This window comes from Gouania willdenowi, chromosome 5, assembly GCF_900634775.1.
Source record: "Gouania willdenowi chromosome 5, fGouWil2.1, whole genome shotgun sequence".
Lineage (NCBI taxonomy): Eukaryota > Metazoa > Chordata > Actinopteri > Blenniiformes > Gobiesocidae > Gouania > Gouania willdenowi.
This window is the reverse complement of record NC_041048.1, coordinates 1,765,263-1,783,065: the sequence shown is the minus strand read 5'-3', so window position 1 is coordinate 1,783,065 and position 17,803 is coordinate 1,765,263. Positions and strand designations below refer to the sequence as shown.

The 17,803-nt window shown below is 39.1% G+C and overlaps 2 protein-coding genes across 3 annotated transcripts; both read left to right on the top strand.

Annotated features, from left to right (window-relative positions):
• The first annotated feature begins 499 nt into the window (after positions 1–499).
• On the top strand, positions 500–5,103 carry LOC114464015 (gastrula zinc finger protein XlCGF8.2DB-like). Its single transcript, XM_028448039.1, has 4 exons — positions 500–542; positions 1,177–1,242; positions 1,353–1,410; positions 3,523–5,103. Exons 2-4 carry the CDS (start codon positions 1,192–1,194, stop codon positions 4,554–4,556), a joined length of 1,143 nt encoding a protein of 380 aa, XP_028303840.1. The 5' UTR covers positions 500–542; positions 1,177–1,191; the 3' UTR covers positions 4,557–5,103.
• Positions 5,104–7,314: 2,211 nt separating this feature from the next.
• Positions 7,315–17,533, top strand: LOC114463995 (zinc finger protein OZF-like). 2 transcript variants are annotated; one of them, XM_028448013.1, is made up of 3 exons: positions 7,318–7,594; positions 13,398–13,975; positions 17,513–17,533. In XM_028448013.1, the coding sequence occupies exons 1-3, from the start codon at positions 7,558–7,560 to the stop codon at positions 17,516–17,518; spliced, it is 621 nt and encodes a 206-aa protein (XP_028303814.1). In that variant the 5' UTR covers positions 7,318–7,557; the 3' UTR covers positions 17,519–17,533. The 2 variants fall into 2 exon arrangements, with proteins under 2 accessions (XP_028303813.1, XP_028303814.1); XM_028448012.1 differs by lacking the exon at positions 17,513–17,533 and having other exon boundaries at positions 7,315–7,594; positions 13,398–16,135.
• The last annotated feature ends 270 nt before the right edge of the window (positions 17,534–17,803 follow it).

Below are 17,803 nucleotides of genomic sequence, written 5' to 3'. Positions count from 1 at the left end.
CTAATTTCCATAATAATAACTCATCTATAAGGTCAAGAAAAAAATCCGTTTTTTTTTTTTTTTTTTTTTGGTCAAATCTTGTCATCAGTAACATTGTGCAACTTCTTAATGTTATTTATCTGATTGTAAATTCATGTCATTTTTAAACTTTTTTTTTAGGTGGAGGCTTTGAAATAATCCCCTGTGGGTTTTCTGCCTCTTCCTACAAATATTGAATGTGTTTTATTTTTGTTGTTGTTCTTCCTTGGTATTTTTTTTATTATTGTTATTGTTTGTGTTCTTTGAATGATCTGCTAAATAAATGAATAAAAGTGCATTAAACAGGACATGTTGGAGGACTCAGAGGACAGACTGGCTGTGGTGGGACTGGGAATGAGACGCTTACTGGGCTGATCCAGAGAATATAAAGACCTGGATAATGTAGGAGGTAAACAGATCCAGAAGAGGGCGGTAGAGCAACAATAAGGATGTAAGCAGCAAATAAACACCAAAGAAGAAGAAGGAGGAGGAAAAATTAGTAGAAGAAGAACGAGGAGGAGAAGGTGAGAATCTGTTCTCCGTCTTTAAAGCTGATTATTGTCGGTCAAACCTCCTTTAGGAGAACATCTGCACCGTTTTTATCTTCCTAACACTGACCGTTCCACTCAGCCCAGCCTCAGGGTAACACGGTCACCAGTTGAACCGTAACACCAGCTCAGCACCACTTAGGCCTTTTCCACTGGGCAGGAGCTGGAGCTAACTCTGAGCTAGCGTGTGTGTTAGCTAGATGCCTCGGTACTGTTTAGCATCTCACTGTATGGATTTATATAGATCCATATTATATATGTGCTACTGTTCATGCAGGTCTATACTAGATATTAGAGTCTAGGCGATTCAGTGTATTTGGAGCCGATATCAAGGGGTTTAAAAAGGTGATAAATCGGGTGATATTAAAACCCGGAAACATACAGAGGCAGAGTAAATGTGTCCCCGTACTGCATCACAGGCATTGGACCGGTTGTTAGAGCTACTATCTTTACCAGGGACAACATATTTATTCCTTATTATTGTTTTATTTACCAGCTATTAGTTCCTGTTCATGTAGATCTATGCTGATCTATCCTGACATGTGTACAGTGATCTTTTGATTCCATGTTGACCTTTAGTTTAAATCTTCTTCTCTGTGAATAATTGCAGTTGATAAAGGAGATCATGACTCAGCAAAACCAGGAGGCCAAGCAGACTGACAGAGAACCTGAGGAGGTAACATCACAGATCTATGACCATGTTTACTACAGACTTCTCTAACCTACATATTTCTACAGCTGTTCACGCTCATCATTAACTGATTAAATATATTTACTGTTTCCTAGAAACTGGAAATAAAAGCTTTGTTCCAGACCAAGAGGATTCCAGCCAACGTCCTGTGTGGTAATTAAGTTGACTTTTATTTTGAAATGAATTTGAAATGACCTCTAACACAATGTTAAGTAACCTTCAGTAAAACACATTTTTATGATAAATAGAAATATCACAGTTACATAAATATGTTAAAAGAAAAGGTTATGACAAATACACAGATGTCACATATAGTCATCTTTGTTGTTATTCATTTTAAATTGTTACTTTCATGTTAACACACTCTGATTATGTTAAAAGTTACATTGATTAAAAGTACAAAGTAACAGTACAAAGAATTTAAATTGTTACCAAAAACAAAACGAAAAAAATCACAATTAATAATAACAATAAATATTGAGGATAAATATATACAAGTGCTGCAGGTGATATTGTCTTTATAGAAGTGGTGGGGGGGTATGTTCATTTGGATTGTGACAATATATCGATACGACGATATATTGCAATGTTTCGTCTAGCAATACGTTATCGATTCACTGGCGCCAAACATTGATATTTATTTATTGAGAAAAAAAATTCCCCTTCCCCTTATTACACAAATTAAGTAATTAAGTAAGGCACTATAAAATCCACATTGACGGAATCGTGGACGAAATCAAATGGACAGAATCGGCATGAAATGAGTCACTATGAGAAGGAAGGAACCTTTTTTATGGGGAATACGTGTTTCTGGGGAGCGTTTATTAGGGGCACCCCCCTCCTCCTCCCGTCCTGGCTGCTTCACCTGTTCATATTATGTTGTGGGCCAACACTGCAGTGATGAACACATGAGAACTTCCACTGCTTCACAACTGAATATTTACTGTAACTGGTTTAATAGATAATATTATATAATGTGTAAAATATGGTGATGGACTCGGTTCATTAGATTTAAGTCCAGCTTTGTGAGGGAAGAGGAAGTGTTTAAGGAAGTACAGACACTGGTTTGATATGCTGAAGTAAATTATATTACAAAGTGATAATTATTTACATTTTATACAGTTATAAAATCTAGTTAAAAATATCCAATAATTCCAACGCGTTTAAAAACTTTACATCCAAAAACTCAGATTATTCCATTTGTCCACACTTCACACACACAAGAGGCCAGCGCTTTGTGTGTGTGTGCGTAGCCTTTTAGCTCACCATCCAAACCTGGCCTTTAGGAAACAGGACCAAGATATTAATAATATTATTTACTATACATGATTCACATCTCAGCATATCAATCCATTCATTTAGCAAGAGTACTCTCATAATTCAGTGTTGTACATCAATCAGCATTTCATCAATAAAATAGTGTTTGACTATTTAATTTAGATTAAAACTGTTTTTCAATTCATTAATATTTAGTCAAATGCAATTTATCTAAACATGTATTTAATAGAAGTGTGCTAATACATCGATTATTGGATTAATCGTGATTTGACACACGTCTATTCAATAACGTTTCATAAATGTTGAAAATCAATAGTTTTTCATAATAACTAAAGACAGAAACACTATCACTGTTAAAATACCAGCCCTACGTTGTCTGACACCAACTCGTCTTGAAACACAGACACAGCGTGGAACACTTAATTCTGAGCATGTTGATCAGCTCCTTTTTTAACACAATAACTTTATAAATAAAGTTTAAAATCCTAAGCAGGAAGACAGCATTGATGATGATTAGCTGCACATTAGCCTCTGCACTTACCTGGTATGATTTAATTATTCATTGTGTTCTTTTATCCACCTTTTATTTAAAAGCCCAAATTCCTCAATAGGAAAATTTACACAAGACACTAAACCACCTCTCATTTTTTTTCTTAACAGCAAAGCTGTAAAAGCTAAGGATAAAACTGGTTTATTAAACAATTTTTTTTACCATCTAAAGAGTGATGTGCATCTTCAGCTCTTTAACTCCATCTAGTGGACAAGAGGAGCACTGATCTCACCACTCTTATTTTCCACCGTCTGTTTACTTTGAACATAGTGTGTAAATGTGTGATATTTCCTAAGACAACTACAACATAATACAAAACTATAAACAAATAACAAACAAAATGACTCAACAAAAACACACAAAAATAAACAAAACTGGTAGGAAAATCTACACAATGACAACAAAATCAAACAAATCTTTTTTTGTTTCCTCTAAAGGAGAATCTACTGATGGTCTACAGCTCCAGGATCATCTCCACATAAAGAAGGAAGAGGAAGAACTGTGGGAAAGTCTGGAGGAAAAGCAGGAGACGGATATCACGGCTGTTACTGTGAAGAGTGAAGATGAAGAGGAGGAAGCTCAGTGTTCTCTGCTACACTGGAGACAAAGTGAGGAGAACATCAAAGGAGAACCTGCAACCTGCAGCTCAGCTAAACTCATGAAAGTAGAACCAAATGGAGACATCAGTGAAGGCCCAGAAGCAGCAAACACTTGTACACAACAAGACACTGATGGAGAGGAAACAGACTGCTCTGACACTGAAGACAGTGAGGATTGGAGGGAACCTTTGTCCCAGTCTGAAGCTCAGAGTGAACACATGGACATGAGCTGTGAGAACTTTCAAACATCTGAGAAAAACACCAGAGGAACATCACACAAGACACAGAAACACTTTCGTTGTGACGTGTGTGGGAAACAATTTAGCAGACAATCAAATCTGAAGAGGCACCTAAGAATTCACACGGGAGAAAAACCTTTTGGCTGTGATGTTTGTCAGAAAAGGTTTATTACCAAACATGAAGTGAATAATCACATGACAATTCACACGGGAGATAAACCCTTTGGTTGTGATGTGTGTGGGAAACGATTTAGCAACAGAACAAATTTTAACAACCACACGAGAATTCACACGGGAGAGAAACCCTATGGCTGTGATTTTTGTCAGAAAAGATTTATTACTAAACGTGAAGTGATTAATCACGTGACAATTCACACGGGAGAGAAGCCCTATGGTTGTCATGTTTGTGATAAACGATTTAGGTACAAGACTGATCTGAAGACTCACATGTTTAACCACTCAGGAGAGAAACCCTATGGTTGTGATGTTTGTAAGAAAAGATTTTCTACTAAAAAGAATCTTTCCGAGCACATGAGTGGCCACACAGGAGATAAACATTTTGGTTGTGGTGTTTGTGGTAAAGGATTTACTTGCAAGTCTAACCTGAATCGACACATGATAATTCACACTTGAGCAGGGGTTTGGAACCACAGGGGGCACCATGTGGACCCACAGACTAAACGGGAGTTTTGAGTGAAAACATAATGTAGTGCTTCTGTATTTAGCCTGCACAGCTTTTACAGTCTTTACGTTTGCGTTCTCGCCGACAAGGAAACGCTCATTCCAATCACATGTGAGTTTTCCTTCCCACTTGACATGGCTAAACCAATCAGGTTTGTTTATTACTGTTTGTAAAAAGTGTGACTCAGTGCAGAGACGGATAGGACAGTCTTTAGTTTTTAAATCTGTTTGAATAATTAAAATAAACAAATGCAGTGTGTATAAAACAGTGTAATGTGATGAACTGGGTTGTTTTGGTCCTAAATGGTTTTAAATGGTTCCAGTGTTGGGTAATGTACACACTCTAAGCTGTGATATGGATTATTCTGTAACTGTGTGTAAATCACAGACTGAGCTACAGTGTGTCTGTGATCGTCGAGGTGTGAATGTGGATGAAATACACACATTTGTATCTGATCAAATATTTGTTTTAGCATTTTAAAGCTCATTGTTTTACAAATATTGATTGTTTTTCATCTTCAGTGTTGGTGGTGTGGTGTGTGGATGTTAATGGAGGATTTAAAAGCAGTAAATGTGTCTTAATGGTTCCTGTAAACCCAGTTTGAATCATTCCACTATGATCCCAACACTTTGTGGGTTGAGGAGACTAAATGGAGATGTGATTGCACTTTTCACTCACACATCTTTATTTCCTGCCTCATGTTGTTTCCACTCATCACTGCAGTAGAATACTATCCCAGCACAGTTACATCTACAACTGTAAACGTAGCACAACAATGTGGAGGCTTCATTCTCTGTGGAAGAAAGCAGATCATCTAACTCCACCTTAACATAATTCCCATTTTTCCTTAAGAATCAGGACTGATGGACAGCAGTGGATTCAGCTTCTGAACTACTGCTAAAAGGACTTGATTTACAAAAAGGATGTTGATAACGACTAGTTTGATGTTTCCTTATCGACTAGTCTGTTACACCAGGTTTTAATAAAACACTTCACATTAAGTATAAACAAATCTACAAGGTGAAAACATTGTGTATTTAATATTTATCTGAAAACATCCTTTGTATATCTAGTTAAGAGTTGAATTACTAATAAGTTGTGCACACTGTGAGACTGCTGAACATCAAAGTATCTCCTCAGTGAAGAATTGAAAAAATACATGTGAACAAAAACTATATCCAAATATATACTGATAAACTCGTAAAAACTTCATTTTGTCACATTAGTCAACTAAAATCTTAATGTCATTTAGTTGACTTAAACTAGACAATAACTGAAATCATCCTGATGACGAAATTTGGACTAAAACTAGTTACATTTTAGTCTAGAGACTGTGACTAAAACTATCCTGTTGAGAAGTAACCGCATGAATGGAGACGTCTCTACGGAGGGCGGTTCTCAATCTGTGGGTCAGGACTTATTTTCAGTGCCTGTGCCCCAAATGAAGATAAACTATATTCTGCTTTTATTGTGAAGGAAGTTAATGAATGCAGCAGAGTGTTGACTATCCACATTAAAACATTGGTAAGCTGCTTCATATTCTAAAATGTACACGTTTGTTCATTGCATACTGTTTAAAATCATAATATTAGAATTTTTTTATACATAGTTATAAATTATGCTTCTTATTCTGCTCCCTAACTTTTAACGTTTTAGTTATGGATTAAATGCAAAAGTTTTTGGCTTCAACGCAAATTTATTTTAAGCTTAATATATTCAATCTCAGAAGAAGTTTGTGTTAAACATGATATTTTAATCATTTTCTCTTGTTTGGGTCACAGTTTATGAAGCCTGATCATCAGAGAACCACTGCCTTGTGTGAGCTAATGACCGTTTTACACTCCGTGGCGGAAGGGGGCGGTAATGAGCCAAAGAGATAGATGTTAAACATCCACAAAAGAATAATGTTCATTCTGTTTGAAAATATTACATTGTCTTTACTCTTGTAATATGAGTTTTTGTTTGAAAACTTTAAAAAGTCATGAGGAAAAATTGAGGACTTTATTTTCTGATTGTGTGGAAATCGATTCAGGATTTTGTTTTATTTTTCCTCATAAATATTTTCAAAATTATGTTTTGGAGGGTAGATTATTATTAACAGTAAGACTTTCTCTATGTTGGAGACCCACAATTTTATGGACTTTTTTCATGACGGGTTAATTCCTGTGTGTTTCCTCACGTTGCCCCAATTTTACTCTAAAGATCTAGTTAAGTAAATACAAATGTTAACAAATAAGTGACCCTTCTAATATGTTCATATTTAATCTTCATTCTTGTAATATTTATTTTTTTATATCAGACATTTATAATTGTAAGTACATTTACATTTGTAAATATACTTACTTTATACGTGTACAATGTTTAATTTATAAAAATCAATTCAAAACATTGTTTCCTACATTTTTTAAAAATATATTTTTTAAGCTTTTTAAATAACTACCCTTAATAATAATGTCAAGTTTATCAGATCTAAATCTTTTGTCAAGATTTCCCAAACTATTGAGATTTTGTTTCCTGAATTGATTGTTTATCTTAGTTTATTTAGTTTTAGTATTTGCAGATATTATTCAAAGTATTTTAAATCAGTCTTTGTATAATTGTTGATGCTGTTGTCACATTATGTTGTGGATGTTTTTATTATAATATTAAGAAAATAAATGAAAAAGTTGCTCTGACGTCAGAGCTGCTGCTCGTCCGCTAAGTGGCAGTAAAGCGCGCTTTGACCACCATTAAAAACCACCGAAGAAGAAGAAATGAACGGTTCTCCGTGTGTTTGTAATGATCAGTTTAAAGAGTTCAGATAAACCGAGCACACATCTGTGCTGTACAATAGAGTGTTTAATGAACCATTCTTCATTGGAGGGAAAAGACGTAAACGAAGGTCGTTCACAAGCTAACACGGTTACCAGATTGACCGCTACACCGTCCAGTCTTTAGCTTAGCTTTAGCAACATGATGACAGACTCTTCAGCTGAAGAACACTCTGCAGGTTTGGACTTTTGAACTTTTATCATCAGATAAGATCAGATAATACTCTGTTAGTCCCACAATGGGACATCTGATCGGGTGATATTAAAACCCGGAAACATACAGAGACAGAGTAAATGTGTCCCCGTACTGCATCACAGGCATTGGACCGGTTGTTAGAGCTACTATCTTTACCAGGGACAACATATTTATTCCTGATTATTGTTTTCAGGAGTTTTATTGTGTTTTATTTATCAGTGATTAGTTCATACTGCATTCCACCAGCAGCAGCACCGCTCAGAAATACTGGAAACCAGCTTTTATTTATTTATTTATTTTATTTTCATATTCTTGTTTTTTTTTTCTTCCTTTCTGTGTAGAATCTATGATTGTATATTTTAATGTGTTTGATTTGTGGTTGGCATTGATCAACATTGTGCCTGAAGATTAAAGTTTACCTCACACTATAAACAAGTTTATATTGGTTTTCTAATAATGAAAATGATGTGACCCACACATCAACGAGTTAGATGATGATGATAATAATAATAATAATAATTAATAATTAAAAGTATAATAAAAACATTACAATACAATATAAAACGGTATAATCCAAAAAATGAAAAGAAAAAACACAATGTAGGAGAAATTATTGAATGAGATGAAACACGGAATTACAGAAAACATGGAGATCATGTGAATTAGTGTATATACTATAATTTCAGAAAAAAATATAAATAAAGAAAAGGTAGTGGCTATCCGTTTTGTTGCCGTATCAATATGCGGACATTCTATCCATATGCAGCGCCCCTCATTGGCCAGTTTAGTTCATGTTACCAAGACTAAACCTCACCGTAAACCTAACCCTATAAATTGTTGCGATATAGGGTTATAACCTAACCCTAATCATAAAGCCTGATTTAAGATTCTGCGTAAAATCCCCCGCCATAGATGTCCCTTATGTGCAACTCCTAAAAATCTTGACAACTCGTCAAGGAGACGCCTTAACAATAATAATGCATCAATTTTATATAGCGCTTTCTCATAGACACTCAAAGTCGCTTTACAGAATTAAGGGATTATTCTTTCACTCCACACTTAGTGGTGGTAAACTACGATTGTAGCCACAGCTGCCCTGAGGCAGACTGACAGAAGCAAGGCTGCCATAGTGCGCCATCGGCCCCTCCAACCACCACCAACACTCACACACACACTACCTTCATACTAGGCAATGTGGGTGAAGTGCCTTGCCCAAGGACACAATGACAGATACCACTGGGGTGACTGTCACCCACTGTGGCACCTGGAATTCTCAGTGTCCTCCATCATCTACTAACCAGGACCAGACCTGCTTAGCTTCCGAGATCTAACAGAATCGGGTAATGACAGGCTGGTATTGCCTTGACGCGTAGTCAGCTAGAGCTGTGATTGGTCAGCTTTAAATTACAGCCCCGGTCACTTCCTTTTCCAGTCACACCGCCATGTTTCAACCTTTTGTGGAGCGATACGAGAGTTGTTTCTACAGTGGATTGAGTCACAGAGAGAAACTAAAGACAGACTAAAAGTGCCAAAGTTTTATTATTGGCAGTGGTTATTCGTACAGTTACCGTATCAAATTTACGGACATTGTATCCTATACAGCTCCCCTTTGGCCGGTTTAGGTCACGTGATAGGTCAGTCATTGGTCAGTTTAGGTTTTGTGACTAAGACTAAATCTTACCCTAAACCTAAAAATTCTCACAATATTGGGTTATAACCAAAAACCTAACCCGAAACCAAAACTTAATCCTAACCCTAACCCTATAGCTTGGTTTAAGGTTCAGCGTCAGGACCTCTGCCTGGGGCATGCCGTCAACGTGACGCAGAGGTTGGCCCTTTTACTTCTATGTGGAGGGAACGCCTCGCTATACGATTGGTCGCCCTGCTGCTAGGGGGTGTGGCTGTGTGTTGTTGTTACAAATGAGCACAGAAAAACATGTTCTGTTTTTTAAGCTTCTTGAAATGTAATTTATTTTTGGATTATTACTGACCTACTGTACCTAACTATGTGTGTTTGGTTGGACACAAACATTAAAACAAGAGAGACGATGCAGTAGTAGTGATAATAACAGTAAACACACACCTTTTGTCTGTGATTGACTTCGTTTGACGGTGCTTCACGTGCTGCAGCCATGAAAGGAAATAATAAAACTCTGGCACTTTTAGTGGGTCTCGGTTCTCTCTTTGACTCAATCCACTGGAGAAACAACTCTTGTATCACTCATTAAGAAAACTTTAAGCTGTTACTTTACTTTTGGTAATCTTATTCTAGGAATTTCCTTAATTTCCTGTGGATAAAACATTAATGACAGTGTAGAAAATACATTTCAAACTTTTGTCAAAATCTGTGTCCAATTTTTCAATGTTTTTTTTCATTCTTGGACAGGAGATATCGCAAAGAAAAGTTTTCCATGTGCTTCACACCAGGGGGTCTGGGTGCTTGTGACTCAGTGAGAACAAAAAAGGGTGTGGGGGCACATAGTCTTAATGTTCCTGCAGTCGCAAGGAGGGGTAAAGACAGGCAGGGGATAGATTAATTGTTCCTCTAGTTAGAAGGGTGTGCCAAATTTTCCCACTCACTCCCGTGGTCATATCCTGGACTTGGTTTTCTCTACCGGCCTCTCTATCCATAACCTTTCCAGCCAAAATCTCCACATTTCTGATCACCAGGCCATCACACTGGACATCCCCACCCCCAAAACAACACGCACTATATCTTTTCGAAACCTAAACTCAATTTCTCCTTTGGCTTTTTCAACGACATTGGCCACCAAACAAGCCTCCAGCCCTCCCCCACTGTCTGAAAACCCATCCAAACTTGTAACCCACTACAATAACACACTCTCCACCTGTCTTAGTGAACTGGCACCCATAAAAACCAAAATAGTCTCTTTTACCCATTCAGCACCCTGGTTCACTCCTGAACTCCATAAAATCCAGCAAACACCGGCTTGAGAGACTATTTAGAAAAACTGGTTTAACTGTCCATCTTCAAATGTACACTGAACACATACAGCAATACAAAGACGCCCTCAACACTGCCCAATTTTTTTCTTACACTTCTACTCCATTCTCATACACACTGGCTCCAAAAACCCTAAAACTTATTTTTCCACAATCAACAACCTCCTAAAACCCAGTGATAATACATCAGCATCCTTCACAGTCTCCAAATGCAACTCACTCCTTGCTTACTTTCAATTCAAAGTTAACACCATCTACAGCATCCTCACTCCCCCCACAGGTCACTCAGTGCCTCCAACTGATCCACCTTCTCCTCACCTTCCCAAGCCTCTCTTTCAGTTCACCCCTCTCTCTTCAAGCGAACTCTTAAAAATTCTTTCTGGCAATAAACCTCCTACCTGCTCCTTGAACACTGTTCCCTCTGGTTTCATTAGAAGTAGCTTCCCCATCATTTCCCCTCTGATTTCCAGAATCATTAACTTATCACTCTCCACTGGTTCTGTTTCTCAGTCTCTCAAGCTGGCCGCTATCACCCCCTTCTTAAAAAACCTGGTCTCGATCCGGACAATCTTGCTAACTTCCTGTCTAAAATCCTGGAACGCGTTGTAGCCAGCCAGCTAAAATCCCACCTCAACTCCAACAGTCTTTTCAAACCATTCCAGTCTGGATTCCGTTCCCAACACAGTACAGAAACAGCCCTACTGAAAGTCACCAACGATCTCCTGCTCTCCTCTGACTCTGGCCATCTCAATATACTCATCCTCCTCGACCTCAGTGCAGCCTTTGACACCATCAATCATTCATTCTCATCTCCCGCCTGAAAACCTTGCTCAACATCACTGGCTCTGCTTTGGCCTGGCTCCAGTCCTATCTCACCACCTGACAACAGTTCATCCGGATCAATAACTGCTCCTCCATTACTGCTCCCCTGTCTCAAGGCGTCCCCCAAGGTTCGGTGCTTGGTCCTCTCCTCTTCATCCTCTATCTTCTCCCCCTTGGCTCCATCATTTGTTGTCACAGTCTCCATTTCCACTGCTACGCCGACGACATTCAGTTATACATCTTCACTAAATCCATCACTCCCACCACCCTCTCCACACTCACTCACTGCCTATCAGAAATAAAAGTCTGGATATAACACAATTTCCTCAAATTCAACTCCGAAAAATCTGACATCATCATTACTGGCCCACAAAACATCATAAACTCCTCTCAGAATTTCTCCCTTCATCTTGACCAGACCACTTTATCACCATCCCCTCTCATCCGTAACCTTGGGGTTCTCTTTGACCAAACACTCTCATTCCAACAGCACATAAATCACATTACCCGGTCTGCTTTATTTCATCTAAAAAACATTGCACGTCTTCGTCCATCCCTTTCCTTTTCTGCCACTGAAACCCTCATTCACGCTTTCATTACCTCCAGACTCAATTACTACAACAGCATCCTCAACGGCCTACCATCCAAAACAGTCAATAAACTTCAATACATCCAGAACTCCGCTGCTCGCCTCCTCACACACATTTGTTCCTGTGAACACATCACCCCTGTTCTTCAAAATCTACACTGGCTTCCTATCCCTCAGCACATACAATTCAAGGTCCTACTCATTACTTTCACAGGCCTCCATAACCTGGGCCCCTCCTACCTCACTGACCTGCTTCATCGCCATACCTCATCTCGCTCCCTCCGCTCCTCCGTCGCCAACCTCCTGTCCCCTCCCTCCAGGACTTGGCGCCGAACCTGGGGAGACAGAGCTTTTTCTATTGCCGCCCCCACCCACTGGAACTCACTCCCTCAAAATCTCAGAGACTGCACGGACCTTCTCACCTTCAAAAAACACCTCAAAACCCACTTATTTCGGACTGCTTTTAATGTATAGCCATTTTGTCTTGTAGTCTACCTATTGTTTATTACATTGTGTTTTTACTTAAGTCTATGCCTCTGTATTTTGTCTTATTGTTTATCCCTGTAAAGCGTATTTGAGCACTGTAAAAGCGCTATACAAATAAAATGTATTATTATTATTATCTGTGATAGGCCACAGGTATGATCTCTTACATATTGTTTAGCGCTTTGAGAGTACTTTGTTGTAATTTGCTCTATGTAAATAAAGTTGAATTGAATTGAAGTCCCCCAGTAGAACGAGAGAATTCCCAGAAGGAGCACTCTCCAGTACTTTCTCATAGGAATCCAAGAAGGGTGGCCCTTAGGCACAAACATCATTCAGGCTCTCGTCGACCAGAGTAAACACTAATGTAAGAAGTATAGCCACCTCGGCCCGGCGCCTCTCACCATTGGCAACTCCAGAGTGGAAGAGAGTCCAACCCCCATAGAGGAGGCTGGTTCCAGAGCCCCTGCTATCTGTCGAGGCGAGACAGACAATATCTAGTCAGAAATTCTCAACCTCGCACACAAGCCTGGGTTCCTTCCCTGCCAGAGAGGTGACATTCCACACCCCTAAAGCCAGCTTCTGCAGCCGGGGATCAAATCGACAAGGTTCCTGCTTTGGACTACTGCCTGATCCACATCGCACCGGCCCCATACAGTCCATCCTGAGGGTGGTGAGCCTACGGGGATTCAATGTATCGCTATTGTATTGCTGGTAGTGTATCGAGATGTGTATCGAATCGTTGTCATTGATGGAGATTCACATGCTTATTCCCAAGACAACTACAAAATAATGCAAAAATAATACGACACTATAAACAAACAACTGCAAAAACACACAAAACAACAAAGACAAACAAAACTGATGGAAAATCTACACAATGACAACAAAATTAACAAAAATGTTTGTTTTTTTGTTTCCTGTAAAGGAGAATTCACTGATGGTCTGCAGCTCCAGGATCATCTCCACATAAAGAAGGAAGAGGAAGAACTGTGGGAAAGTCTGGAGGAAAAGCAGGAGACGGATATCACGGCTGTTACTGTGAAGAGTGAAGATGAAGAGGAGGAAGCTCAGTGTTCTCTGCTACACTGGAGACAAAATGAGGAGAACATCAAAGGAGAACCTGCAACCTGCAGCTCAGCTAAACTCATGAAAGTAGAACCAAATGGAGACATCAGTGAAGGCCCAGAAGCAGCAAACACTTGTACACAACAAGACACTGATGGAGAGGAAACAGACTGCTCTGACACTGAAGACAGTGAGGATTGGAGGGAACCTTTGTCCCAGTCTGAAGCTCAGAGTGAACACATGGACATGAGCTGTGAGAACTTTCAAACATCTGAGAACACCACCAAAGGAACATCACACAAGACACAGAAACACTTTGGTTGTGACGTCTGTGGGAAACGATTTAGCGACATAACACATCTCAAGATTCACACAAGAATTCACACAGGAGAGAAACCCTTTGGTTGTGACGTGTGTGGTCAAAAGTTTAATCAAAAGGTGAGTCTTTCTGCACACATGAGAATTCACACAGGAGAGAAACTCTTTGGTTGTGATGTGTGTGGGAAACGATTTGGCGGCAAAACAAATCTGAAGGTCCACACGAGAATTCACACAGGAGAGAAACCATTTGGTTGTGACGTGTGTGGTCAAAAGTTTAATCAAAAGGCGAGTCTTTCTGCACACATGAGAATTCACACAGGAGAGAAACTCTTTGGTTGTGACGTGTGTGGGAAACGATTTGGCGACAGAACAAATCTGAACATCCACACGAGAATTCACACAGGAGATAATCCATTTGGTTGTGACGTGTGTGGGAAGCGATTTAGCACCAGATCACATCTGAAGAGCCACATGAGAATCCACACAGGAGAGAAACCCTATGGATGTGATGTTTGTAGTCAAAAGTTTAACCATAAGTCAAATCTTTCCAATCACATGAGAATCCACACAGGAGAGAAACCCTATAGTTGTAATGTTTGTAGTCAAAAGTTTAATCAAATGGCAGGTCTCTCTAAACACATGAGAAACCACACAGGAGAGAAACCCTATAGTTGTGATGTTTGTAGTCAAATGTTTAATCAAAAGGCTGGTCTTTCCAATCACATGAGAATCCACATAGGAGAGAAACCCTATAGTTGTAATGTTTGTAGTCAAAAGTTTAATCAAAAGACAGGTCTGTCTAAACACATGAAAATCCACACACGGGAGAAACCAGTTGGTTGCGATGTTTATGCTCAAACATCTCAGCCAAAGACAAGTCTTGTGGAAAACATAACAGTCCCCACACAGGAGAAACCCTATGTTTGTGATGTGTGTGGGAAACAATTTAAGTCTATGACTGATATGAAGTTTCACACGAGAATTCACACAGGAGAGAAACCCTATGGTTGTGATGAAGAACTGTCGGAAAGTCTGGAGGAAAAGCAGGAGACAGATATCACGGCTGTTACTGTGAAGAGTGAAGATGAAGAGGAGGAAGCTTAGTGTTCTCTGCTACACTGGAGACAGAGTGAGGAGAACATCAAACGAGAACCTGCAGCTCAGCTAAACTCATGAAAGTAGAACCAAATGGAGACATCAGTGAAGGCCGAGAAGCAGCAAACACTTGTGTTTGTGACGTGTGTGGGGAAAAAAATTATAATCAGAATAATCTGAAGATCCACATGTTTAGTTAGACAGAAGAGAAACTTTTGGTTGTGATGTTTGTGATAAAGGATTTTGTCACAAGTCTGAACTTAATCATCACATGAGAATTCACACCAAATGACGGAACCTGGTCCTGGTCCTAACCCAAAAGGCGACATGATGCAGACCCTCACCCACAGACTAAACAGGAGTTATGAATGAAAATCAGGGTTCTTGCCAGTGCTGTTGAGTGTAGGCGCCCATATAGTGTGATGTTGACCCCCCACAACCAGCGTAGGGGGCTTTTCTGTAGTATTTTCCTTTTTTAATCTGTACCTTTATAATAATTGTTACACAAATGGACTTCCAGGCATGCATGGGTTGTTGTAACACTTTTTAATCTGAATAATCCAGAAACACATACAGTACATCAGCCGTACCATCTATTTCTGTTGCTGTCATACTTTTTGGCTCAAGCTCCTCTTTCTTTTATTTTTACATCTTATTATTTAATAGTAGATGTTCAGACAATTTTAACAAGACTTGGGGCCCTTTTCTCTCCTTAGTCAATAATGTCATTTTTGGAAGACTGATGTATATTTGACGGTTTTGTTTAACAGTATATTAATCCTTTTGTACATCTCAATGTACATATTTCTGTGCATTTCCACTGGTTTTACTTTGCCTTTGTTTATCTGTTTGTTTGATATAAATATGTTTTATGTTTTGCTATGATTATTATTTTTGTACATATGTATACAGTTATTTTTTAATTACTTTATTTGTCATTTGTGTGTGTGCGCGTGCGTTGCATCGGTATCTATCAGAAATGAAAAAGTGGTATTGTGCCATCCCTAGTCACCATGGTTACAAAAATGGGTTGTACAATATGTAACCATAAATATGAAACCCAATAAAAATACTTTTCATGTTGTGAATGAGTGAATGAAACAATGTTTATTGTCTCATTCATACATTTATTTTGACAGTTTCCTGCAATATCCTGTCATCTCACGCCTAGTGTAATTGAGACCCGTCCTTGTATTTTCAGTTCATGTTCTAATCAAGATCAATTTCCATCATATGTATCATTTTAAAAGAAAAATAAATGTCATGAATACCCATATTTTTAATGCTTTCATTTGTAAATTTTCCTCTCTCTCTCAAGTACCCCCTGTAGTGCCATAGTGTACCCCCATTTGAAAAACACTGGTTTATTTTAATGGCAGTGGCTATCTGTACGGTTGCCGTATATCAATATACCAACACTGTTGGTTACAACCATGAGTTATGAATGGCCAATCTCAGTCAGAGGCTGAAGAACACTTAGTTTGGTCATTATAGTTTGTTTTGTTTTGGTTTTAGGACACAGTATAGTAATACCTTTTAGGTTAGAAAAATACATATGCTGAAGTAAATAGCCATCTCCCGTAGGTGGCGGTATGCACCTAATAAGTTATGGTTGCAACCTGCCATTAAACCAAAAGAAGAAGACCAGAGGGGGCAGTAGTACGGCCAGAAATACAGAAGGAGAAGAAGAAAAGGAAAAAGAAAAAATCTGTAGAAGAAGAACAAGGAGGAGAAGGTGAGGAGTTGTTCTCCGTCTTTAAAGCTGATTATTGTCGGTCAAACCTCCTTTAGGAGAACATCTGCACCGTTTTCATCTTCCTGACACTGACCGTTCCACTCAGCCCAGCCTCAGGGTAACACGGTCACCAGTTGAACCGTAACACCAGTTCAGCACCACTTAGGCCTTTTCCACTGTCCATGAGCTGGAGCTAACTCTGAGCTAGCGTGTGTGTTAGCTAGATGCCTAGCAACTGTCTAGCTAAGGTTTCTAACTCCTGGAAAAATAAAGGCCGTGGTTATTGATACGGAAACGTATCAATAGAAGACAAGTCTATGCATACGCAGCGCCCCTCATTGGCCAGTTAACTTGACGTGATAGGTGCACCACTTGACTCTAAGTTCCGTCAGTGTTATTTTAGTTCATATTTATTTTTAGCTACCCTGCTAACCCTTTTATATTAGCCCAACCCTAACCCAGGAGATACCCTAAAAAAATGATTTGTTTTGTTTTTCCGTATATGTATTTTTAAAGGTGGAATTTGCCGTGTTAAATATGTTAAAATGAAAAAAGTATATGACAAAAGTGTGATTCGAACCCACGGAAGCAGAAGGAAGAATCCTTGAGTCAGGCGTCTTAGAAAAGGTAAAAAATGGATTTTAAACCTGCGTCTGTGGTCAGGAGGAGCAGAGTCTGCTGATGCCCGTGTCTGTAGCGACCACTTGGTCAGAGGTATGTTAGTGAGCTAACTTTGATTTTGTGGCTGTGTTTATATAGCATTAGGTTGTTGTTAAATGCTCATTTGCTATTATTTACCTTCCTTTTACCCTCCCTTTTAACAGGAATAAATCTCCAGAAGAACCAGGTTCAGAGGTGGCAGCCATCTGCGTCGACTGGTTGGGGTTAGTGGACAGAAGGACCAACAGAACTGGATAGAGAGATAGAACATCAGAGTGTCTCAGACTAGTTGAGCCGTGAACCACAGATCAGGAACTGACATCATCAGCTTCACGACACCTGAAACTGAGCAGAGATAGAGGACGAGGAGAAGACACTGACTGCAGAAAAACATGATACATTATTATCAAGTCAGCCTGTCTTTGTCCTTGGGCCTCACTCCCAGTGGCCTAGTC